At 33.9% G+C, this 25,691-nt stretch overlaps 2 protein-coding genes and 1 long non-coding RNA gene across 5 annotated transcripts; 2 read left to right on the top strand and 1 right to left on the bottom strand.

Moving 5' to 3' along the window:
- On the top strand, positions 1 to 4,744 carry LOC126915389 (fructose-bisphosphate aldolase-like). Its single transcript, XM_050720012.1, has 6 exons — positions 1 to 233; positions 1,144 to 1,356; positions 1,527 to 1,843; positions 3,197 to 3,416; positions 3,655 to 3,834; positions 3,944 to 4,744. Exons 1-6 carry the CDS (start codon positions 195 to 197, stop codon positions 4,088 to 4,090), a joined length of 1,116 nt encoding a protein of 371 aa, XP_050575969.1. The 5' UTR covers positions 1 to 194; the 3' UTR covers positions 4,091 to 4,744.
- On the bottom strand, positions 3,289 to 8,982 carry LOC126915390 (uncharacterized). Its single transcript, XR_007710179.1, has 3 exons — positions 8,232 to 8,982; positions 3,935 to 7,896; positions 3,289 to 3,856 (listed from the first exon to the last, which is right to left on the bottom strand). It is a non-coding gene; the product is annotated as an uncharacterized LOC126915390 (long non-coding RNA).
- On the top strand, positions 5,354 to 25,691 carry LOC126915387 (fructose-bisphosphate aldolase). Of its 3 annotated transcripts, none has more exons than XM_050720007.1 (6): positions 5,354 to 5,503; positions 21,185 to 21,394; positions 21,972 to 22,415; positions 22,960 to 23,313; positions 23,847 to 23,974; positions 24,514 to 25,691. In XM_050720007.1, exons 2-5 carry the CDS (start codon positions 21,188 to 21,190, stop codon positions 23,940 to 23,942), a joined length of 1,101 nt encoding a protein of 366 aa, XP_050575964.1. In that variant the 5' UTR covers positions 5,354 to 5,503; positions 21,185 to 21,187; the 3' UTR covers positions 23,943 to 23,974; positions 24,514 to 25,691. The 3 variants fall into 3 exon arrangements, with proteins under 3 accessions (XP_050575964.1, XP_050575966.1, XP_050575965.1); XM_050720008.1 differs by lacking the exon at positions 5,354 to 5,503 and adding an exon at positions 15,049 to 15,611; XM_050720009.1 differs by lacking the exon at positions 23,847 to 23,974.

The raw sequence follows: 25,691 nt of genomic DNA on the forward strand, positions 1-25,691 counted from the left end.
CATTTTGATTCTTGCAAAAAACCTGTATTCTACTCTTATATAGATAATAAATTTTCAATTGTTTTATCTTTTTTCACTTCAGTATCAAATTTTTATTAAAATTTCTATCAATATGGTTCCTATATTAAAATAAAAATACACTTAATTTTTATTATCTTTCTAAAATTCTTGGCGTTATTTACGTACTTGAAATAATGAAGCGTTTGGGGGATAAATGTAACTGCAGAGACAAAGTAAGTCATTAACCTACTATTATTATTATTATCTTCTTCACTATGAAAATACTTTTTTAAATCACTACCAAATTTTACCAGTAGTAAAAAGTACAAAATAAAAATTTCATAAAAATCGTATTGGACCTATTTCATGATATACAATTTAGCATTAACAAGAAAAATCTCAATTTTATAATGAAACCTTCTCTTTAAAAAAATATTAACTCCTCTGTGTGCAAATAATAAATATGTAGACGTAAAACGATTAATTTATTACTAACACGCTCAAAAAATGTTTACCAACGTTAAATTATCTAAACTTAAAAAGAAATCAACAGTTTAAAAGCGTAATTGTGATTACGGTATAATATTTTATATCGTCATTGGACTTTGTTGCCGTTATATCAATGTTTGATAATGATTATTACCCTTAGAAAGTGTAAGAGTCGTACTAAATAAATGTCTGTCGTTCGCTACGAAATTATAGGATTAGAACGCTCAATGATTGTTGCTCGAAATTAAATATAACTTGTCCGAGTGCCAACACGGTTGTTGACCTTTCCAACTTCGTTCATAGTCCTGAAGTTATGAAAAATTTCACTCTTTTCTTTCTAGTGTTACAAAAATTATTTTAATTATATTTTGTTTTCGATTCTTTAATATACGTATCAAGAAATCATTTGCTCAACAAATGATAATTGTATCAATTCCATTAACTTCTTGCACATAATTTAATTTCGAAACACCATGTTTTTCTTTTAACTATTTTGCTTGAAAAATGTAATATCACTTTAGAAATATCGTTTACTTACAATTACGATACAACCATACATTATAATATGAATGAATTAGGATATTAATGTTAATTTAACTTTATTTTAAAGTCACATAAAATTTCGTCAAAAATTGTTATATATTTATTAATCAGATATCATCGCCCATTACTAAATACACGGAGTTAGAACCAGCTCTTTGCCAAGAGTTGCGCAAAATCGTAGACGCGATCGTAGTACCAGGAAAAGGACTGCTAGCTTGTGACGAGTCTCCTTCAACTTTTCAAGAACGATTCGACGAGATCGGCGTGGAAAATACCGAAATTAATCGTCGCGATTATCGACAAATGTTGTTCACCGCAGATAAGGTGAACTCATTATACCGTAATCTGCAGATTTTACTTGCTTATCTAACCTATAAATCGGATATCATGAAATATAATATGATAGCTATTTAATCACCTTCAATTCTTGTACTTTACGGTATCTTATCGCAATGAAAATTTGATTCGCTTGTATTTACGTTTTTTTACCGCAGTCTCAATTTTCAAAATACATAAGTGCTGTTATTCTGCATCACGAGACAGTTTATCAAAAAACATCCGATGACGTCGAATTGATCGAATTGCTACGTCAGAGAGATGTCGTACCCGGCATTAAGGTCGATAAGGGCCTGGTCCCATTATTTAGTTCGAAGGACGAGAATACTACGGAAGGCTTGGACAATTTGCAAGAGAGATGCATTCAATATAAACGAGATGGCTGTCACTTCACCAAATGGAGATGCACATTCACAATCTCAGAGACCACGCCGAGTCAACTGGCCATGGTTACGAATGCGAACGTCCTTGCAAGGTTCAATTTTGATGAACACACGTTACCATTTTAATTGCAACAGAATCGATTAACTGCAAAGATGCAAATTCTATTTTCTTTCTTTATTTACCTAACAAACCTAAGGAAAGTGACCCGAATTGTTAGATGCCTACGTCCCTTTCTGTATCGAAGAAAGTTAATCAAATTGCACTTTTGAAATTGAAGAAACAAGATTTTTGTTATTTCTTTATGTGTGCATTTTTTTAACATATTCTGTTCAATATAATGGTTTTTTTCAACATAAGTTGCATTCAGAAAACTGTTAATTTGAAAATAGTAATGTTAATATTTCTATTAAAACAAGTCAACCGCTAAAGGAGAATCTCCATTCTTGCACTTTGATCCATTCGATTTTTACGATAGACAGTGGCATTAAGAAAGAAAGTACATACTTATTTGCGTCACATCATCAATCTAACGTTATAATTACAAACTTTTAAATGATTCGACATGATCAATCGTGACATACGTACATACATTATCGGTATCTTAACTGGATACATTTTTTGCTTCTTCTGCAAATAAATTAACTTTATTATTAATTGTACAAATTATTTTCTATACATTCGAGTCTATAGGGTATTCAGCGAAATGGTGTGCACGATTTTTCATTTCAAACAAAAGTTAATCCGTTTTGATTAATTTATTTAAAATTTACTGAAAAGAGTGAAACTTTATATCACGGAAAGTGACACGCAATTTGAACATTTATTATAAGCACAAATATACGGATAGGAGATCCAATATACAATTCCATGTAGAAAAGTTAAAATAGCACTTATCCTTTGTTGAATGAAAAGTATTTTGGTAATTTTTTGCAATTTGTTGACAAGACAAACATTATTGCAAACCTCTGATCGATTCCCATGAATTAGTAAATTCAAGATTTCTGAACTCAAGATCATCTGAAGGTCATTCTATTATAGGTCGTCAAACTCGTCTTGGCATCAGCTACAATGCCATGAAATCAAACATACATCACGAGATTTAAAAAAGTCGAAGTAACTTTTGACAAAATAATATTTTATAAATAATAATATTATAACAATGTAACTAATAACAAAAGTATTTCAAACAAAAGTTAATCTGTTTTGAATCAGCTACAAATTCCAATGCTTTTATAATCGCTTATTTCTATAAAGGATCAGATTCAAAACAGATTAACTTTTGTTTGAAATATCTTTTTGTTATACTCTCGGAACTGCTTGAAAAATCGTGCACACCATTTCGTTGAACGCCCTGTATATCAATATAATAAATTTTACTGACAAAACTCGTAAGTACTTCAAATATATATTTATGTAATATAACTAGACAATTTATTTTTCGCAGATATGCCAGTATATGTCAGAGTGCACGAATGGTACCTATAATAGAACCCGAAATATTAAACTGTACCCATGGAATAAATAGAGCGTTAGAAGTTCACGAAGAAGTACTGTCGATTTTATTTCGTATTTTACAAGAGCATCGTATCTACCTTGAAGGTATGATCCTAAAGGTAGCGATGGTTTTGTCGGGAATAAAAAATTCTACCAATTGTTCACCGCAGGTACAATATCTACTTTACTTATACAATATCTGTTCAACAATTTCAATTGTTATATAAAGTTTCGTATCGTATAATTTTGTACGCGATTGTTAACTACGTATTTTAGTTCGAATTTCTACTGAATTCTGCAATATCTAACGCGATATTCTACTAGCATAAAAATAATTATACCAAATATTTTATTAGCATAAAAATATTTGGTATTTTTTAATTACAAATTATTAAAACATATGTACAGATTATTGCCGAACATACGTTAGCAGCTTTACAGAGGACAGTGCCGCCAGCAGTACCAGCGGTTATATTTCTAAGCGGAGGACAATCGGATGAAAATGCTGTGTTAAATTTAAATGCTATTAACGCTTACGAAGGGAGAAAGCCTTGGCCTCTTACGTTTTGTTACGGACGTGCTTTACAAGTATCTTCAAATATCCTAACTCCTATTAGAATTGAAAACTTTCTCATAATTTCACAGTTCATTTATTTATAAAATACGATAGTTCTCCCAATAATCTTACTTTTCAAAGAATGCAGCATTGAAAACGTGGAGAGGAAATCCAGATAAAGTGCAAGATGCTCAAGCAGCATTTTTAGAAAGAGCGAAGCTCTGCTCCCAAGCTTCGTTAGGAGAATTAGAACCTGAAAACGGTGTGTGCACTAGGAATTCTCGTTAAAATTATCGATCAGTTAACAAATATCCAATTAAAAGTTACAAAGTTATAATTATACCTGTGTGGAAACGAATATCAGAATTCTTTTCAATATTCAATCTTCAGTTGCATCATGCAAATTCCAATTACATGTGATTGCTTATCAATTCACTCGAACACCTTGAACGTCAGATCATGACTACGTCATCATGAAATGACATCTCATGAATACATCTTATCAATAAACTATATCGCGTAATGATAAAGACGTTTCATAATGTGTGTGTGAGGGTACGTCAACCTTACATCGAAAAATTTCGTTAATAAATTCGACGAATGTCACGAAAGGTGCCCTTGACTGACCTCTAAACCAGAGACTCTCAATTGAAGGCTTCCGCGACGGTACGTGCGAGTTGAGTCGTATAACGTCCGAGAATTTGGTCCGTTACTTAAGGGTCGATACATCGTCATTTCCATGAATCCCCACCAATTCCCATGTCCCCCTTATCCTTTTAGGCTTTATGGACGGGATCATCAGCACGTATGCTTGGCAGTGTCGTAGCTATGAAACAATTATTAAATATGATATCCCACTTGGACACATTTATTTTTAATTCGTTGTCTTGGAAAACAAACAATAGAACCATGTAAAAAATAAATACAAAGATTTTAAACGAACACATGTGGTACTTTAGTTTATTCGAGGAAGTATCTTTATTTGTATATATACATTTTTTCGATATACACATGGCGGATAATATGTAAACAGAATAACATTAATTCTTATTTTATTGTGAATGATCTTAATTATATTTACTTATTATTTACTTTTAATTGCATTTATACGTATTTATCTCTGTGTATTTCTAAGTTGTTGGGATCATTGAAAGAAGTTTAAAGAAAAGCTTCAATGCAATATTTTGTTATCTTAAATTTGGATCTTTATTGTTTACCGTGCTCGAATAATTTTATTTCAAGCATCTATTGTATAACTATAATCTAATTTTAAATGTTTCATGTGATGCGCATTTATGTAAAGTAACTATAGCACTCAAAATACTCTGCATACCACATATTACTAGAAAAAACAAAGCAAATTTTTTCATTTACAAAATTATTTCAAATAATATTTTTTCTGTATAAAAAAACCATTCTATTTTCAAACTCGTAATAACGTACTTTTGCCACTGAAATATCCGTGGTGTTTAATTCTATATTTACGTACCTACGTACGTTATTTTGGTTATAACAACGGTTAGTCGAGCCAATGTTGAGAACCTCTACGATTATAGAGAATGCGCTTGCGCCAATATCATTCTTGTTCAGTCTTTGAAACCAACGAATACCCTAGGTTTACCTCAGTCGCTTTCCAACCAGCAAATCGTACGATATACGTAGACACACGTTTCGAGTTAGAAATCATCTCGTCAATATAAGGTAAGTTATGTTTGTACGTATTCTTGAATGAATAATTTATTGAAAGTTGAAATGAAAAGTGTCATGCGTTTTTATAAATTTTTATTGATTACTTCATACCGAAAAACTGATGCAAACGCTGATGTTTGACCTGCAATGAGATTCGACCTTGACTGACATTTAGTCTACACCCAGTCAAACACTTTGTATCTTGAAATAGTATGGGCCTATACTGAAAGCATCGCTCGATATTTTATTGTACATCGCATACGCAAATTTCTAAGGAGCTACATGTTTTCATATTGTAATGTGATATCGTACGATCATACGATAATGTATAGATGTACAAGTCAAGTTCAAGTTATATGTATATAGCTATTGTTTTACAAATCTTAAAAGTAACAAAATTAACGACTTAACATTTTGAATTTATGCTTTAAACGAGCGCTGTACAGAATTTGTTCATAATTACGTTTTTGATATCTATAAAGTAATTAAATTTCGCTTGAAGAACGAAATTATTTTTACTTCAATTCTTAAATAAATTGAAAGGGATATTAGTTTTAAGAAAAATAAATTACGTTTAAGTGAATAGCAAAAAAAAGTTACTTTCGCTTAAATCACCTTTCGTCACGTGATCTATTAACGCGTGACTTCGAAAGAACATTTTAAAGTGCGCAACACTTAGTGCTCGATAACGATGACAATTCGTGTATTTTATAATCTGAAACATCAAAACTCTTCGAATTTATGTATGGAAATATTTTATATATAATTTGAGCTTAACAGTTAATTTTAAAGAGAGAAAGAATATAAGTTGCTTCACATTGCTTATCAATATAACCTATAACCGATAACATACATATGTCTGTCATAACAGTGGAAATATTTGTATCTTTTCAGCTATTGTAATAAATTCTCTTTTCATACAATATGGTACGGGAAGAAGAACTGGAATTTAAAAGTTACTCTCGTTAGAGAAATAGAAATTATATAAGATTAATAAAATTCCAATTTTCGTTACATTTATGTATATACATAATTTACATGTTGCATATTATTTGTGAAGAGTTTTTCATGGTTCTAAGTGCATGCAGATACATAACACATTGTATAAAAAGAACATCTAATAAATTATCACACTAGAATTGCGTCTAATTTTTCGTCGCCGCTTTTCAATGCCTATCTTTATTACTTGCCAATGATGGTCTAATTTAGTTGCATTTAATATATGTAATCAATATTGCGATCAATGATGCTCGTAGATGGATGGAATTAGATCGGTCGTTTACAAGCATTGTACAATCTTTGCGAGAGCTTACGCAATACGAAACATGCACAACCTATAGCACTATACGTGACCACTACGTGCTATGATCCTTTTGACAATACTGTTACATGTTACGTGTAAGACGAAAAATTAGCAGTGATGAATACGTGACTCTGAATCGAGATACATCTGTTGTCCACGCACACTATTGCAGCCGGATGCACACGTGTCAGTTTTTTCCTGAATATGTCACGTCATCATAAATTCTTTCGTCTCGTAATACGGATAAAATTTTGGCTAATGATCAATTTCGACGTTTCGCATGCACTTTTAGCGCCCTCTTGTGTTGAATCTTGTTCTTAACGAAATGAAGTATTTAAATTTACGAATGGAGTATTTGAAAAATTGTCGTTCCTCTCGCGTGATAAAGTATTAAATATAAAATATAATACAGATTAATACAGATTGGTATGTTGTGAATGATGATTGATGACTAATAATTAATTAACTTTCACTGTTTACAATTACTCATAGCTTTCACGTACATTTATGAGACATGTTTTTATGAGAAATCGATAATGAAAAAGTGAAATGAAAATATTTATTAACTACATACTAACTACGTATAACGCCATTAATATTTTGCTTATAAGAACAAGCTAATTTATATTTAAAAAATTGTCTATTTTATTGAATTCATTCAATTCATAACTTCATTTTATCTATGAAAGTGCTATATATTATAATGTTTAAATGCTATTAAATAATAAATAAGTTATTTGTACATGTATAATAATTACTATACTAATAACTTGTAACTTAAATTCTTTTACAACGCATGTGAAATATATTAAATGCAACATTAATTGTCATGATTGTTATTGTCTCATCCCGCTAATACAATTATACAAATTATTTTGCACAAACTTTTACTGAGTTCTTCCATCGCTTTCGAACTTTCACTGTATAGTTTGTTTTATCCTGTTTCATGTTTTAAATGATATTGTCATTGCTTGCTTTGAAATTTCTTCATTTTCTAACAATCGTCATAAAGTTTTAATACGATACATAATATGTTCATAAGCAATTTATCTACCCATGACCATAAATTTCCATGAATAACCATTCACAAAGAACTAACAATCTGAAAGAAACGGAAAAATGGGAAGATAAAGGAGAACGCACTCAACAGAATTCACGTAGCTAATCAACTCCGGTATGATAACCCCTTATTATACGGTCAGAGTATTTTTTATTTTCCAAAGAAAGAATTCTAAAGTATCCATTATGTAGACTATCTGCCCTATCTTCTCTTCTCAATACGCTTATTATTATTTATCTCAGTATTATTTTATTTTACACGATACAAAGAAGAATGAATTTTTTGCAAGGGTTAATCATCATGAATATACGATAACTCGTGATCTTTAATCTTAATGTCAAGTCATCTTAATGTTAAATTACATGATTCAAGATTACCGATCACTACATATTCCAAGTCAACAGTATGTGTTAATATCTTCGACCGGTGCGTTACAACTGAGTCGCGGCACTTTGACGTCACCTTTCAATTAATCCTCAGCACGAATCGAGTGGTCGATTTTATGATTGTTTTCTTTCTATCTTCTTCAGTCCACACTAATTACCTCCGTTATCAATACACTGCAGATTTTTATGCATTTATAGCAAAAGTACAAAATTGCACAGAATGCATATATATGAAAAATATATAAAATATCCAACTGCTTTCTATAATACTTAGTAGGTAAAGCAATCTGCTTTTTTAATTATATTCTTTACAATATGAATTTGCATAAAAATCTGCAAACTAGCTATTAGAGCTTCGTATGTATAACACAAAGACTCGAAGAACTCACTTTACGCACTGCATTGCGCGTTAGGAGGTTCGTAGGTTCGTGTCGAGAATCACCGCCAGGTGCGCTCCGTGTGACGTTCACCTCTTTTGAATGTCACGGGTTAGACAGAGTGGACACGCGTCGCGCAGGCGTCTTTGCTTATCCGTTACCGATTAAACCACAGCAAAATTATGCTGACGTTATTGACCGTCCACCAACAAGATAGAGTCGTTGCGCAGATGATTTTTTTATTTGCTGGGATTAGAGGATTGGTTAGGTGCATAAATTTCTCAAAAAACCATTCACAAACTTTTGATTTTCATACTATACAGTATACAGCGTAGTATTATAAATTCCTTAAAACTGTTTGTTTTTAGTAATTTAGGTTCAGCTCAGAATGGAAAAAGATGTAAAAGATGACTGTATATGATTATGATAGCTTGTAATTCTGTATTTTTTACGTTTTTACCTAATTTATTTCTTAATCTAATAAATCAGCAATTACAACGAAAATTTAATTATACTGGAGCGGAACTTTTTTTCTCGAGGGTTGGGAGTTCTAGGGATTTCATTTGAATATCCCGCCTATGTAATCTCATAGATATAATTCTATTATTAGGTTTAAATTCACTATAGAAATACGGATAGTTTACGTTATACGTAATAAATTAAAATATTATACTTTGAAATTTTAAATATATAACTGTTTTACAAACTAGGAATATTGACATTATGTTAAATACTGTTATATGAAATGTTGGTAATTTGTGAAACTCTCTTATACTTCTATAAGATTTTTCAAATCAATTCGACAGATTTCTACATCAACTGCTTCTTTTCGACATGCGTAGCTTTATTGGAAAATTTTACGAAATTCAATGGTTAAAAATTCAATTTGCGTCTGCGCGAATAGATCCCGCGTTATACGATTCATGTATCGACCGACACAAGAAAACGGTTCACGAATATTTTTACGGATATTACCTACAATTGCTAAGCTATGAAATGGGTTGTTTGTCACAATATGTAGTATGTTCCGTACATTTCCCATTGTACCATTTACATAACGGAGGTCTTTTCTTATTCTACATGCACATTTTTACTTATATTTTGTTTCACACGTGTTTATTTTTTGTTTATTATACAAAGAATTTATTGTTCAAAAAATTCTGCAAAACTCAAGTAAATTTTCAGATAATATTGTAAGAAAAAATCACAATATCAAATTATTGTAAAAAATACTTCTCCTTTATCCATAACCATCGTTTACAATTTATATAAGCTTATCAAATTACAATAAATATTCATTATTACGTGGAATTTGTTTATCGACACTCGAAAGCATTAATCGATCATTCCAATTAATCTCAGGCAAAATAGCTTCTACAAACAGAACACTTGTCTGTGTCAAATCAGTTACGTTACAATTAGCCTACGTTGAGTACTTTTACCTTTACGAACCAGAGTAATAATTAGAAAATTTATTCTGGGAAACTATTCTGCGTATGATCGAATAAAGGTAATTAACGAACTTATCGATCTCGGCAAATTTATTTTAGTCGTAAGAATGTGTTGTAGTCAAGTTATACCCCACATCGTTGATTTGCAAAGCGTTTAAGGGAAATATTTCTAGTTTGATGAAATCGAACTTGTATTGGTGGTTAGCTACAAGATAACCAAGTTGGCTTTGAGACTTCAAGATACGGTTCAATGAATCGCTATTGATGATACAATAGTAGTACGTGTGGGACACTTTTCATCAAGAAACGAGATTGCATTTCCCCGACAATTCCGTTCCTCCTTCGTAAACAGCTTTATCACGCTGTGCTGCGATAACACGGTATTTACATGCGATTGCGAAAATCACATTATCGTCGAAATGTGATCTTGCGAAAATATCGAAAATACCGACGATAGATTCATGGCGGGATCGGGTGGAAAAGTTTTAGTATTGTGTTTTAGAGAGATGCAACAAAATTGACGCAACACTGTTGCGTTTATTTTGATGCTAGACTAGTATTTGGAATTTATATTAATTTATAGCCTGTGTTGTGTCTAATCGTAAGACTAATACTTTGTTATTATCTACGATGTGAATAATTTTTTTCTATAATTTAAAACATTATAAAATATCAAGACTTAAGTAACTTCAAGTATTTTAAGTTACAAGATTATCTTTCTATTATCTTAATACAATAATTAATTAAATATTATTAAAATAGTAATATCTAAGTAATATAAATGTTCAATTTAAAGTTTTCGTTTTCCCTGTTTTGTTACTATTCAGTGTCCAATACGATTTTATTTCCTCAGAAGAATTATCTAAAATATCCAAACGTGGAACAATAATTTAATGCACTACAAAACGGTGAATTCTATAGCTTTATTACGCTATTTTATTACAGTTGTTTTCAATAGTTCTAAAACTTTTCATTGGATAGACGTAAAAATATCGCGCACTGCGATTCATCCAATAATTCTAGACCCTCGACTCGAAAGATCGAGGATTGTTCTTCAACGTTGATCCGATTTTGATGTTATTTTAGGTGGGCAGCAGAGCCGCGACATAAAAATCCTCGACTATATCGCTAGGGGAATAATTCAAATAATTCTACGGCGTCGTGCAAAAATGAACGCGTTAATTGGATTTTTCCGTTCTTTTTGTAGGAAATTCATCAATGTGTAAATTCTTTGTAAAGGATTTAAATTTTATTCGTATTATGTGACGCGGAAGGCATTTCATTTAAAAAGCACTGCATGAAATATATTTCGAATAAAAACGTCTAAAAGTTACCATCGGTAGCTTAATGAACATTTATATAAGAATACAAGCAATATTCTCTTCTGATTCATTGGTGTGTTTCTTGTAAGCAATAAGATCGTAAAAGACTAAATTTTATTCTGCGCAGAAATTTCAAGAACAATTACGTTACTAGCTCTAACTTAGCTTATGCCAAGTATGAGGTAACGGAATGCATTTTAAGCACAAATTGCGTCTCCGTCATGCGCCTTCAAAATATTGCAACCGCTCGTCAAATCGTTGCATTATTTATTCATATCTCACAGTAAACATCAGAATAACGTTAATAGTAATATTAATATATGACAGTTATTTTTAGTAGGAACGAAACCATGCGAAAGATAACTAATTAATTTTATTAACACGGTGAATCGAAATACGGAAAAATAAACGCGTCTATCGCAAATTTATGCGTATGAACGTAAAGAAGTAAAATTGCAAATTTGTTTTTGTTTCCCGTACGCTGAAATTTGATCAGAGACGGAAGTTTTATCGACTGAATAAATATAGTTCAGTTATATAAAGTCTTGTTAACATGTTTACTTACATTTTGTTACGTAGAATCTATATCATGTCTAGATCATTATTACTGTCCTCTAAAGGAACACAAATACAAATTCCACATTTAGATTCCACTATTGCGTAATATGTGCTAACGTAACTCTTCAATCATTTGTAGATCGAGTTTATCCCTTTTGAGGTCCTATATCGAGCTTAACTGGTTCCATTTTCGTCGACCACTTTCGATTTTAATGCGTAATGTGTGTGTGATATATTATTTTATAACGTAATCAAAATACACGAATTTAGTTTCGCATAATTACGAGAGTATAAAAATACAATTAAAATATAAATGGTTTTTAAAAATCATATTCATCGAATACGAATTAATTGGAATAAAATACTGATCGCTATTGAAGATATTAAACCACAGCTCGGGCAAAAATAACCAATAACAACAAATAACATTCTCGACAGTTGCAAGAAACACTGTAAACGATAATTCTCTAATTCGACAAATGCCAACGTACTTCGTCGCACAGTCTAAGTATTTGTTCCTTATCGGGTTAGAAAAGCTCCTTCCCAGCTTCGTGAAATTTAAAGGCCCAACCCGCAGCGTCGAGTGGCTTTTTATATCATTTATACGACCAAAAAGCTTTCACCCACACGCCTCGTTGTCGTATTTCTCCCAAAGCGTGACTTTCATTTCCATGCATTCTTCAGGGGCTTTATCTATAGCGCTTGGGTAAGTCGTAAATGCTTTCCGAAATAAGAAGCGACTTTTTTCCCACGTTGGTCGTCTAAAAATCGTTTTAAAGGAGAAAAACAAGAAGAGAGACAGGAAAAGATGCTGCAAGCTTAAAAGAGTTTTGTCACGCTCGTTTTCTCTCACGATTGTTCGTGTTCTTTCGCGTCTAGCCGGAAATTCCGATAACAGGAAATTCTCTCGTTAAAAATTTGTTCGCGTTTAGAATTATCTGACTTACAACAGTTGAGCATAGCATTGTTGCGATTAACCTTACCGCGGGTCCACTGTGTACAAGGCTTTCGGAAGTAAGCTGCATTCCACAAGAATAAAATCCCAATGTTCGCTGGTCAGCATTACAATCGGTTTCCTCAGAAATGAAAGAACGTACTACTATTAATTAGACCGCGGATTTTTATGAATACAAGCAAGGAAATAAAATTTAAACAGAGGTCTGTTTCATAATTTTTCTTACTAACAATTAGACGAGTGCTCTATTTCTGGTACTTTATGTATTTTTGCATTTTTTATAAACTCGTAATCTACCGATAACGATCCCTTTATCTAATTCGGAAAGACGGCTTTTCTTTATAATCTTAATCACGAGCTTAGTGATACCTTTAAAAGTCAGGTTCGAGGGAAAAGAATTAATGTTGATTAAGATATTAACGTGGTTTCTCGGGAAATAGCTGTAACACGTAACTTTGTAGTTGCCTACAACTTGCTTAGAGTTTCGTGCAACTACCGTTGGTACCTTCATTTGGCTAACGAGTTGTCTGAATGTTCCTCCTACTCACGCCGCGCGAGAACTCCGTCGATTATTTATAGAATCCATCGATTCGCATTCAATTTCGTTAAATCTCGATCTTCCCGACTAATTTCCAATGGGCGTGTTCACCGACCGTTCGCTGGTCGAGAAATTAACGAAAATTCGATCGTGACTTGCGCAAATTGCGGTGATCAATTCCCCCATCAATCGCGAGCGATTCATTTTCGCTAGGTTTTACGTAATCGCGCCGACGATCGGAGATTGCTCGAAATTGTAAATGGCGGGGGACGTGACTGAGCGAACCACGTGTCGATTATTCAACGACGAACAGGCTTAGCCGTGTTAGAAGTTTGCTATCGCTACAGCTTCATTACCAAAGACGATCTTCCTCGGAGAAAATTCATCTACGAGATGAATGGAAGTTGGAAATTCATCCAGGCTTGGGAAAATCCGACATGTAATTCCGCCTCGTGTAATTATATTCTCGTCCATAAGTATACCGGATATTTGCTGCTTTTGATGTTCATTAATCTTCAAAAGGCTGGATCAATTTTCAACCATGCAGATCGTTTGCGTTTATTATTTTCTAAGCTTCGTGTGTTACTATTCTACCAAACTATATAAATGATTTTATTTTTGCAATAAATTTTATATTGTCACATAGCGATAGAAATGTCTTTCCGTTTAGTTCTACGCTATGTTATTAACGAAATATTTCGCATTCATGACATTAATGAATCAGTCTGAATTTATAATAAGATCTTTAAAACACGTACAACTTTGTTACATTAACATTCAGCGTCATCTTTATTTTGTAATTACATTACTAAGCATATAAAGTGTCCGGTGATTTATGGCTGGCAATGTACAACCATTTTCATGAATCGCAACTAGAGACCCTGAATTCTCAATTCTAGCTTCCTCCTTATTGCTCTCTCTACCGTTTGTTAACTGCCCGCTCTGTACTCGTCGTAGACGAGAGGAGCGTCTACTACTAATGGCGAACAGGATGCAAGAGAGCACAGGTCCCGCGTATTTCGTGTGCCGATGTCTCAGGTCACGGATTCAGGGTGTGCAGGGGGATAATACAGGCGTAGCCTCGAGAACGTCTGCGCGTGCTGCATTGCGGCTAGCCCACTCCCTCGTTTCGTGCTGTATAGGCGGCAGGCTGTAGACAGGATAAAGACAGGGGTGGCTGAAGCGTGGCTGGAAGCGAGATAGCGATCGAGTCAGGAGATTGAAAGGAGTGGGGTGATACTGTGTAAAAGCAAGACGGTAGATTAGGACGAAGGAGAGAAAGAGAGAGAGAGAGAGAGAGAAAGAGAAAGCCGATGGAAAGAAGAAAAAGATAGTTGGTTAGTGCGGGCAAGACAATGCGAATAGGGGGAGGTTCGACGAAAGGGAAGGGAGAAGGTAAATGTGGGAATGTAGGCGAGTACGAGAAAGATGCGGTGTACAAACGTGTAGGAAGAAGAGAGGCGAATGAGAAGGATGATAGAGACTGTGAAGAGAGGTAGGGAAAGAGGGAGAGAGGGAATGTAGCAACTACCCCCCTGTTTTGCAGTTACGACACTGCACTGCAGCCAGGTACCCCTGCCGCCTCTTGGATGGGGGCGAACTAGCCGGATAAAGCCAGTCGTCGTCTCGTGTTCGGACGAGACACGCGCCTCGGCATAGTTTTCTATCCGACGAACCGCAAAGATGTAGTCGAAAAGAATATTTGGGTCCTCTCGGCTGGGCCCAGCGGAAGACCAACGTTTCGTCAGCCGAGAACGTTGTGTCGCAACGATCGGTTTATTTTTATCTTCTCAGTCACTTTTATCTATCTGTCAGACCTACCGGTGTTATCGGTGGTTTTATGGTGTATTTCAAATAAAACCCGTGAAACGCCAAACGTAAGAGGAACCGAGGAAAGCAGAGAAACGATAACAGAAAGGGAAAGTAACAAAACCGAAATTAATTTCAAATCGAACCGATAATTAGCGAACTAACAGTAAAGGAAACGTATTATCGTTGTTGTTATTATTATTATCATTATTATTATTATTGTCATTATTATTATTATCATCGTTATATTATATTTATTATCCTTGTATGTACGTGTGTTCGTAATACGCGAGTCGCGAGATCCAACGATTTATTTACGATCTGAACTGGACCTGCATCAAACCGATATTCGGTGGAACAGGTAAGAGATTCAGAGAGATCCAAGAGGTTCATCGAACCATGATCTTCGCGTAGATATTTCATCGTTATTCCATATCTTTATTCGTTCAAAATAACAACGTGCATAGTGATATAATCTTCTTTCTTTATTGGAAAAGCTTTCTATTGTTAATAGATAACGATCGCATTCGTACAAAGGATGACGCGATTATGTGTTTGTGCAACGTGCCGCCGTGAGAATTGCAATTATCAGTTTATATCTAATCATCAGCTGACTTGATGCAGCGCCTTCGAGAGGACTTTCGAATCTGTTATCGATATGAAAAAGGGTGTATTGTAAACTATTTCCAATGAATTATCAAAAACCTGTCGACTTACATTTTCACGATTCGATACTCACGTCTGGCACGTTCATATAGATAACACTATTAGCGTCATTTTTTATCGTTATCACGATGACTAACAGGCCATGTAAGAGACTTTCTCTTGATGTTATTGCATTGTACGTCAAGAAAACGTTATCGCTTCGATGCATTATACCTGCAACGTGCGGTTGGGACACTTCGTTCGAAACGAAGACGATTGGAACAGGCAAAGATAACAAGTTATGGTAGCAAGCAGGGTAGGAAAAGTAGAAGTAGCAAGCAACTAACATTAGGTTTTGTGTACCGTTTTATCGATTTTAATCTCCCTACTCACGCGATCTTATTCATATCTCTCTCTTCACTTCTCATTTTGTTTCCTCTGAACTTCGCAGCATAGCGTCGACTTTTAGAAAATCAATCGACCGAACGAAATCCGGATCTGTTTCTTGAGAAAGAAAGACCTACTCTTCTCCTGTACGAGTCGTTGCTACAAAAATGTCGTTTAAAGGTCTTCAACTACATTAATTCCACGGTACTGGTTAGATAAACCGTTCTTATTGGATTTCAGTCTTATCACGTTTCGTTCTTATTTGATTTCATTTTTATATCTTTCTCGGATTATTCATCCTGATAACGAGATCTCTTTTTCTTTTTCTATTATTATTGCATACCTGACGATGCATCTGTATGCATCACTTTGTATGCATCTGCGTGCATTCACTTTGTTCGTAAGGCCACGTAGAGAGAGGGAAAATTGGTTCATTCGATTCGATTCGAGGGAGTCGACAATCCATATCTTGTTAATTGAGATGCAATGTTGTTATGATAATTTACAGCTTTGTGCACGCGCGCCGCGACGCTTGTTTACGGTGACTGCTGAATGGAGACTTTCATTGTAGCTGTTTTATCGATCTTGTAACTCGCGTCTGCATCATTTACTTTACAGCCCTCGATGCATCTGCGATGATACGGGTGTGCGTCGGAAGGAAAGGGAAGTTTTGCTTGAAATTCGGATAGAAAAGTACGATTTTATGTGGTTGCTGAAAAAGAAATATACGACGTACTAAACGAGACAGATCTAGGCCTTTCTGTCTTTGTGATTCGGATGACACAGCCGGTTTTTATTTCGTATCGTTAAGCGGGGACAAAACGAGACTGCTATGCTCTTCGAATGTTCGCGCTCTTAAGTTTAAAACGACTCGGCATTCTCTGTGATCGTATTTTCTTCTAAAAGTACGAGTTGCGTGTATCAAGAACGATGCAGATGTCCGCTTACAAATTATCTCTTGAAGATTACGTCGTTTAAAGTACCGTAAAGGCATTATTGACTCCTCATTTTTGCAAAGTTTAAAGCCCTTCGTTGATAATTTTTCCTTTCTTAAGCTTCGAGTTCTTTGGTGTAATTTTATGTTCTCTGTATTTTTTTTCTTGGTAAAGTATTAATTTGTTATTTCGTTCTTATATAAAAAAGACAAAAGTTTCCATTATACTTTCCAATAACTAAGAAAAGCAATTACGAACACATGTTTAAAACACTTCTAACGTCTACACTCTTTGTTGTTAAGGTATTCTTACTTTGTCTACTATGGAGATTTCCTAATTTCAGAGTAGAATGTAAAATGATACTGGTAAGTGTAGTGACGATAAGATTCGTGAAATTTCTGCAGTCCGTAGCATAGTGGAATATTTTCGAATGTTTTTTTGCGATATATTTGTGAGCAAACATACATATTTCATACTGTCTTCTTGAAGCTTGAGAAAAATCAATTTACGATAATTCCATATATGATACACTTCTAAAGATCTGTGACTTATCTGCTTGCGTAATTTTTAATCCTTTTATTCCATACTTTATCTGTCTGTCATTCTGCCACGTTTTAATTTATTAGATATATCGATCTTAATAACAGTAATCATATATTTTTTTAACGTTCCCAACTATTGCCAGAAATACTTTAATCTTTTATTTCTTATCTAGTGGTAGGATTCTCAACCTATTATTGTTCGTGCACCTCCGTGAAATGTATAAAAATAACATATCCCTCGTGAAGATAAATAAGACTATAGTTATAGTATGTGGTATTATTATGTATTATTAATTATGTAGTACAGTAGTGAGATTAAAATAAAAGATGTACTTATGTACGCATTAAATTTTGTATACTTAAATTATATACACTATTATACATAATACATCATATACATGATACATGATAACTTATATACATGAAAAATGACATAAACGTTTAACAGAACTTACAAAATTATAAAAGCTTTAATAAGCAATCAAGGAAATGGTTACGGCGTACTTTTGAAAATCTTGTCGCGTAGCCCAAGTGGAGAATCATTGATCTAGAATAAAGAATTTTTATTTCTAAAATAATTATGACGAAGTTATATAGAGCTTCGTTCGAAAATCATTATCCTTAATTTAGTTATTCAATAATTTCGAGGATAGCTGAAATATGTAGTTTTCCGATTCATAAAAAAAGCTCTTCTATTTCACGTTCTTTCCAGTTTATCGTTTATTTAGGTAACAGCATAACACAATGGAGCGCGATGATCCTGTTATCCGCTGATCCGCAGTTTTCACAGCCACGACAATTAACGGAGGAATTTTCGAATTGTCCTCGAAGCATTCAGTATTGTTCCAATAAGAAAAGTCGGTCGTATTTCTCACTGTATCGATCATGGTTTTTTCAATTTGACCACAACGTAGAGCAACGATCTCACAATAATCGGCTGTATATATCCTGTTATATTTACACCGATACTTTGTTGGCCTGTCGAGCTGCCATAAAGTCGCAAACTTATCACCAAGCTTACTTCTAGTATGTTCTATTTATCAACGAGTATCTATGTGTCCATTCTTTGCAACAAACCTCGCAATTTCTCCATTCGCCTGTCCTCGCGCATTGAATCTTCGGACGCTATCTCTGCTGGATAAAGATTCATGTTCAACATATTGCACGTTACGTTGTAGTGAGATAAATGGTTGTTCTATTGGTGGTTGGAGCGCCTCTTACGTGTAGAGTAGCGTAGATGAAGATGAAGACAAGGTAAACAAGATGTTTGTCGCTGTTGTTGTTTTTCGAGAATATTGGATACGTTAATTAAGATCTGTCGTTGATTGGAAAAATTTTCAGCGACCTTCGGATTACTCTTATCCATTTATGATTGTAGAAACTCGTGATTCAGTCGAATATATCTAAATATTATGATAACAGCTTATAATGTTGGCTGAATTGTTGAGATATTTATTTATCTAACAGATTGTTCCTTTATCTCCTATTCTGAGACTGGTACCGTAAATTATTCATATAAATTATAATTGTAGCACTCTGTGCAGCTTGTGTCGCGTATGTACAATTACAAGAGTCTCTAATTAAAAATAACAAGTATAAAGCATAATAAATGTTCGTAAAGGTTCACGAGTTAACCTCCTTCCGGACCTCTTTAAAAATGTTTACCCGTATAAAGGCGTTTGTACAACTCTCGAGTACAGCACTCGCGGTAACGAGCTACAAATTGACGTAATTGCAACGAAAGCAATTAATAGTCCAATCGTATACATGCACGATGCTTATGATTCTTCAAAATTTTAATCATGACTTGAAATTTATAATGATATTTATTTGCTACGAACGAAAATATTTATCTCGGTCGATCATTATAGTTGGTACTAGTAAACTGAGAATTGTTATGGAAATTTGTATTTTTACGAATCTAATTAATAAACAAGTGGACTCTAAGTAGAAATTTTATTTCATCCATCGTATATTATAGAAATTACTATACTTCGGGTATTTTATATATGTTTGCACATTGCCTGTATTTTTTCCATTTTTACTACTTATATAAATCTATTTATATAAATAAATATTATTAAATCTACCTTTTTTTTAAATTTTAAATTTCCTACAAATGAACAAAAATCTGCAGTCTATACATTAGCATAGTCGTATAATTATTATAAGACAATGTTGTAGAACAAAGTAGCATTAATATTTCTTCGCCGGCAAGCACAAAATAGAGAATTACTTATCGGCAATAACAAACTTCTCCGCGAAGTTCAATCAAGATGAACCATGAGAATAGGCACCATGGATTCCTTTAATATAACTATAAATATACGTATGGTATATCGATGACCCTCTCGTATTAGTTAGGAATATAGCGGTCTATTAGCTTGATGTGAAAGCGGTGGAGCGAATGAAGACGCAGAAATGGGTCAAACTAACATTTTCTTTTTATGAAATATTGACGTTGATGGGACATTGTGAAATTCAATTACGCTGCGGAAGCCTTAGTGGACATTTGATATTTCATGTGCACAATGCCTATGGCGCGATGCGACGTATCGAAAGGCACATTTTAAAAGAGAAATGAAAGCGTCCTAGGAGGGGTCTTTGCACTTGAAATTCTACCCTCCTCCCACGCAGATCCAACAAATAATTGGCCTTTGCAGAAGGATTACGGGCGAAAGGATGTTGCGCGTTATCTTTCAATGTTTTCAAACCATCTTTTTCTCTATATTACCAACGTGTAAGATTTATATACCAAACATAACTTGATTCTATCGCGATTGGTAATTTCCTTACATTCATGAAGTTGAAAATCACTTTAACTAAAATTAAAATTATAATTAAAAAGAGTAGATCTACGATTGATTGGGATTTCCGTGATTGACCAAAGGATACGAATAATAAAATTTCTTATAAGATGTTATACTTGCGATTACTTGTTATTTGAAATTAAGAAGAAAATACCCCATAAAGAAAAAATATCTAAATTTTTCTATAACTCAGTATTGTTTCCTTATATCTTTCTGTTATTTCAGAAAATGATGTAATTTTACGTCAGTGACTGAACGCGTTATATATACATATGTGACTCTATCGAACAACTTAGCAAATGTATTGTCTGCCAACAAGTATCATATAAATATTAAAGCTATTATCGGATGTGACAAAAACACTGTTATTTAATTAGGATCATAATTAATTTAAAAAGACTAATGGCTTCTCCATTAATCACTGCCGAATTATTAATTATATTTCGAAGAGGTCTTTATCTCTTGCAGCTCATTATACGAACTCATTAATCAGAAACTTCTATCTTCTAATCTTTAATCCTAAGAAAAATTATTTATGGCACCTTTCAAACGACGCTATACCTTTCTTGAATTTTCCTCGAATTTTCATCTTTTTACATTGCATCTCTTCCGTAGAAAATGGTTGCGGAAAAATACGATAAGCTCGAACCTGAGCTGAAAGAGGAATTGAGAAAAATCGCCCAGCAGATCGTCGCACCTGGAAAAGGAATTCTCGCTGCAGATGAATCGACAACAACCATCGGCAAGCGTCTTAAGGACATCAACGTTGAGAATACCGAGGACAACCGCCGAGCTTACAGACAACTTCTTTTCACCAGCGCTAAGGTATAATTTCTATCTATTTATTCAATTATTTCCTATCTTATTATTTAGGAAAAAATTTGACTTTGTTTAAGTACTGATAGTTACCAGTATTCGAATGTTGTCAAACTTACAAGAAATCGATGCGCAGTTCTTTCAATCCTTTCTGATTTCTCAGATTAGTAAAGAGATATATATCGGCGATGACTTCGTAGATATTTTAAACTCAAGAAGATGGAAGTTAATTCATTTCATTGGCAGGGCAATCATTCTACGAAGAAAAGATCTTTGCAACTCAGGAATGCTTCTGATATTTCTTCTCTTACATTTCTCTCATTTTTCTCAAATTTGTGATTTATCGTATCTTTTAAACCATAAATTTAAAAGAAGAAACAAACAATCGATCAACGATTGAAGCCTAATGTTATACTCTAAATTATATCCTTCGAATACTTTGGAAATATTCTATCTGCTACTTTCAAACGTTGTTAAATATATATTTAAATACTTTGCCCTTCTATATCATCAGCGTGTAAAATTTATATACCAAGTATATTCGTTTAATTTTTCTTCAATAATCTATTTTATTTATCTTTTACAGGACACCATCGGCCAGCACATCTCTGGTGTTATCCTGTTCCACGAGACTCTTTACCAGAAGGCCGACGATGGAACACCATTCGTTGAGCTCTTGAAGCAACGTGGCATCTTGCCAGGTATCAAAGTCGACACGGGTGTGGTACCATTATTCGGCACCGACGACGAATGCACCACTCAGGGTCTCGACGGTCTCCAGGCCCGTTGCATCCAATACAAAAAGGATGGATGCCAATTCGCTAAGTGGAGATGCGTGTTGAAGATCAAGAAGGACTGTCCTAGCAAGCTCGCCATTTTGGAGAACGCTAACGTCTTGGCTCGTTACGCTTCCATCTGTCAGAGTGCTAGGATCGTGCCAATTGTCGAGCCCGAGATCTTGCCTGACGGTGATCATGACCTTGCCCGTTGCCAACAAGTCACGGAAGAGGTCCTGGCCGCTGTGTACAAGGTGAGGGGAATCTGCATATTGATCTGATTTGTTTCGTGCAGGGATACTGGCGTCTTGCCTCGTTTATTCGATAGATAGAAGCAATAGCAATGCACAGAGTCGTTAGTATAATTGGAATCGATTATAGATATTTGATTGAAAATAGAAGGAAATGCCATAGGGCAAGATAGGATGGTTTTAGAGTCTTTTACGTTGTGGTATTGGTCGTGTAAGTTGCACACTATATATATACTTTTCTCCTAGAATGGAGTCTATTATCCAATATTTTCTGTTTTCTGTAAAATAAATGCTATAATATTTCTATCGAAACATCAATTTTAAAAATATAAATTTACGAAATTATATTATTTAAATGTAGCGTTAGCCATACTAGCAATCTGTTAGACATATTGCTTATGACTCTTGTTTTCACTATAGAAATATGAAGAATTTGAAAGTAATCAACTTTAGTTTGACGCTTTTTTGTGCCCAGTTATTTAATTGTAGAGATTTCATTTCTTCTTTTTATTGAGAAGTTGAAATTTCATCATATTTGACGTTTCAGGCACTCTCTGATCATCATGTGTACCTCGAAGGAACCCTTCTGAAGCCGAATATGGTAACACCAGGACAGAGCTGCCCGAAGAAGGCATCTCCTCAAGAGATCGCAGGTGCTACCGTGACCGCTTTACTGCGCACCGTGCCACCTGCAGTACCTGGAATCACCTTCCTCAGTGGTGGACAATCAGAAGAGGAGGCATCCGTGAACTTGGACGCAATCAACAAGTTCCCAGCGAACAAACCTTGGGCACTGACCTTCAGCTACGGTCGTGCTCTTCAAGCTTCTGTTCTCCGTGCATGGGGAGGCAAGAAGGAACAAATTGCTGCAGGCCAGGAAGAACTTCTCAAGAGGGCTAAGGTAACTCTCAGGCTATGTTATCCTATTTCAAATTTCCTTCTTTATGTTTTGTAATTTCGAAGCATCTCTCTTACTCTTTGATGTGTGCTGCTATGTCAGTAGAATAAATTTTTTTTACTTCTTTTTTATTATTGTGACTAACTTAGTTTGACTTATCTATGTTTTTTTCTGTATATAATTTTGTGTACAAAAGTTTACTAAAATATCTTTTTTCTTTCTATGTGCTATTTAGGGGAATCTGACTATTACCTTTCTTCTCTACATGTATTTTGCTATCACTTCTTTTTTTCTCTAGCTATTGCATTTTTAGCTTTTTCTTATTAACACTTAGAAACTTTCCTTTTCATCTTTATATAGTCCTATCTTTTTACATTTTTACATCTTATGTACACATATACTATAGTTTTTATTTCTTTTATATTTAGATGCTATTCTAGTTTATTTTGTTAGGTTTAATTATTACTGTTTTATTTAATCTCTACTTTCTTTTTATCGTTTCTTTTTGCATGTATGTATAATGTGTGATTGTTTAGGCAAATAGTCTAGCCAGCCTAGCCAAATATTCTGCTGGTAGCATTGCTAGTGCAGCTGCAAATGCCTCTCTCTATGTGAAATCTCATGCCTACTAAACTCTCTTCTTTTTCTGAGACATGTTTCCATAGTAAGTATCGTAGATAAGTTCTGTATATATTTGCTTTTCTATAGGTTCATATTATATGTATATACTGATAACATTAAGTGTATTTAAATACATATTGTTATTAATTATCGTTTCTAATTGTAAGTTACTGTTAATTAATTATTATACACTCCACAAAATTATGTCCACAAAATAAATGTTGACCAAAAAATTGTCGGTAACACACTTTTTTAGATATCGTTGCAAAAAAGATTTTCTAAACTTTGTAGAGTCATTCGAATTTGTCAAATCAAAAAAGAAAAAAGCAACTTTAGTTTTCCATTCTGTTTTATGATATAAGTGATATAATATATGAAAGGATTTTTGAGAAATTCAGTTCAGAGAAGGGAAAGTAGAAGCTTTACCCTTTAAAATGAATCCAGGTAGACCGTTGTATGATTTTCTTTCACGAAATTATAGCAATTCAAAATCGATAACTCTCCAGTTTTCAGTGATCTTTTAATTTTGTGGAGTAGTGTATTAATATAAAGTTTGTCTAAAATATATTCTTGTATTTATAGGCTAACAGCGAATCGGCACTCGGCAAATACGCTGGTGGCGTGGCGGGAGCTGCTGGTAACGCAGCGCTTTTCGTCGCGAACCACGCGTATTAAATAATCATTAGACATCAATAAGGATTAGACAATTAGATCATTCGTCGAACATCGTCAACGTCGATTACCGTTGCCGGCATGAGAACATTATCATCGACAGTGAGGATGGGGGAACGAATGGAGAAAGACTCAAAAAACATTTCGAAAGCTCAAAACACAAAATACGATCGCGCAGCTTCTGTATAATTTTATGTTTTTATTTGAAAAAATATAAACCTTGAAATCGAATCAACTGAATTTTAACTAGTCGCGATAATTGGTACGTTTTCACGTGATTTTCAATCGATATGAAATTTTAACAATGTGTTTTAATCTCGAATATGGAGAAGCTGAGGGATATAGATTGTGTTTTACGATAAAACCTATTTCTCAGGATCACGCTGCTGTCGATCACTATCGATTCTCTTCATCGATTGTCGTGTTTCTAAAGAAGCAAGCTACGAACGATCGCCGCTATTCTTCCTGCTTTCACACTTTCTATTTTAACCTTTTGCGCTATCCTTTCACTCTTTTCCTCGCCTTTATGTTCGTTCTGTCTAGGATTAGATGATGCGACGAAGAGTGTTTAACGTATGTTTCATCGAAACTTCTGGCGAAAAAATAGAAGAAACTCTGAAGATTTACGACAATCTTGGAGAGAATGCGGTCGGCATGTATTACGCTAACCTATTGGGTAAAGTCAGTTGAAAAAGGTACAGGACAAAATACAGATAAAGATAGTTTAACAGATCGTGAACAGATTTCGTGACATTCGAATTACGCACGCGTTATTATATTCTGTAACGGATAAAAAGCAGATATATATATTATATATATTGTCAATGTCGTTATAATATTCTACGTGTATAAAAAGAAGCAAAAAATAAAAAATAAAAAAAAAACAAAGTAAAAATACATATTAAATGTTGTTTGTTAGTAAATGAGTCGAATATTATGAATTCGTAATAATTATGTCATCTACTTATACAAAATAAATATCTTATATATTATAGATATAAGTAACGTATTGAAAAGTATCTCGTACATCGATGTTATATCTAATATTTTCATTGTAATCTAGGTCACCAAATACACTGTGGAGGGTA

The sequence above is a fragment of the Bombus affinis genome, chromosome 4, assembly GCF_024516045.1.
Source record: "Bombus affinis isolate iyBomAffi1 chromosome 4, iyBomAffi1.2, whole genome shotgun sequence".
NCBI classification, from domain to species: domain Eukaryota; kingdom Metazoa; phylum Arthropoda; class Insecta; order Hymenoptera; family Apidae; genus Bombus; species Bombus affinis.

What these genes read in the sequence shown, in the direction of transcription:
- LOC126915389 (XM_050720012.1), top strand. Translation starts at nt 195, where the DNA reads ATGAAGCGTTTGGGGGATAAATGTAACTGCAGAGACAAA. An exon ending in AATGCGAACGTCCTTGCAAG is followed by an intron (nt 1,844 to 3,196) that starts GTTCAATTTTGA and finishes TATTTTTCGCAG; the next exon opens with ATATGCCAGTATATGTCAGA. An exon ending in CTACCAATTGTTCACCGCAG is followed by an intron (nt 3,417 to 3,654) that starts GTACAATATCTA and finishes ACATATGTACAG; the next exon opens with ATTATTGCCGAACATACGTT.
- LOC126915387 (XM_050720007.1), top strand. Translation starts at nt 21,188, where the DNA reads ATGGTTGCGGAAAAATACGATAAGCTCGAACCTGAGCTGAAAGAGGAA. An exon ending in TTCTTTTCACCAGCGCTAAG is followed by an intron (nt 21,395 to 21,971) that starts GTATAATTTCTA and finishes TATCTTTTACAG; the next exon opens with GACACCATCGGCCAGCACAT. An exon ending in TCCTGGCCGCTGTGTACAAG is followed by an intron (nt 22,416 to 22,959) that starts GTGAGGGGAATC and finishes TTGACGTTTCAG; the next exon opens with GCACTCTCTGATCATCATGT.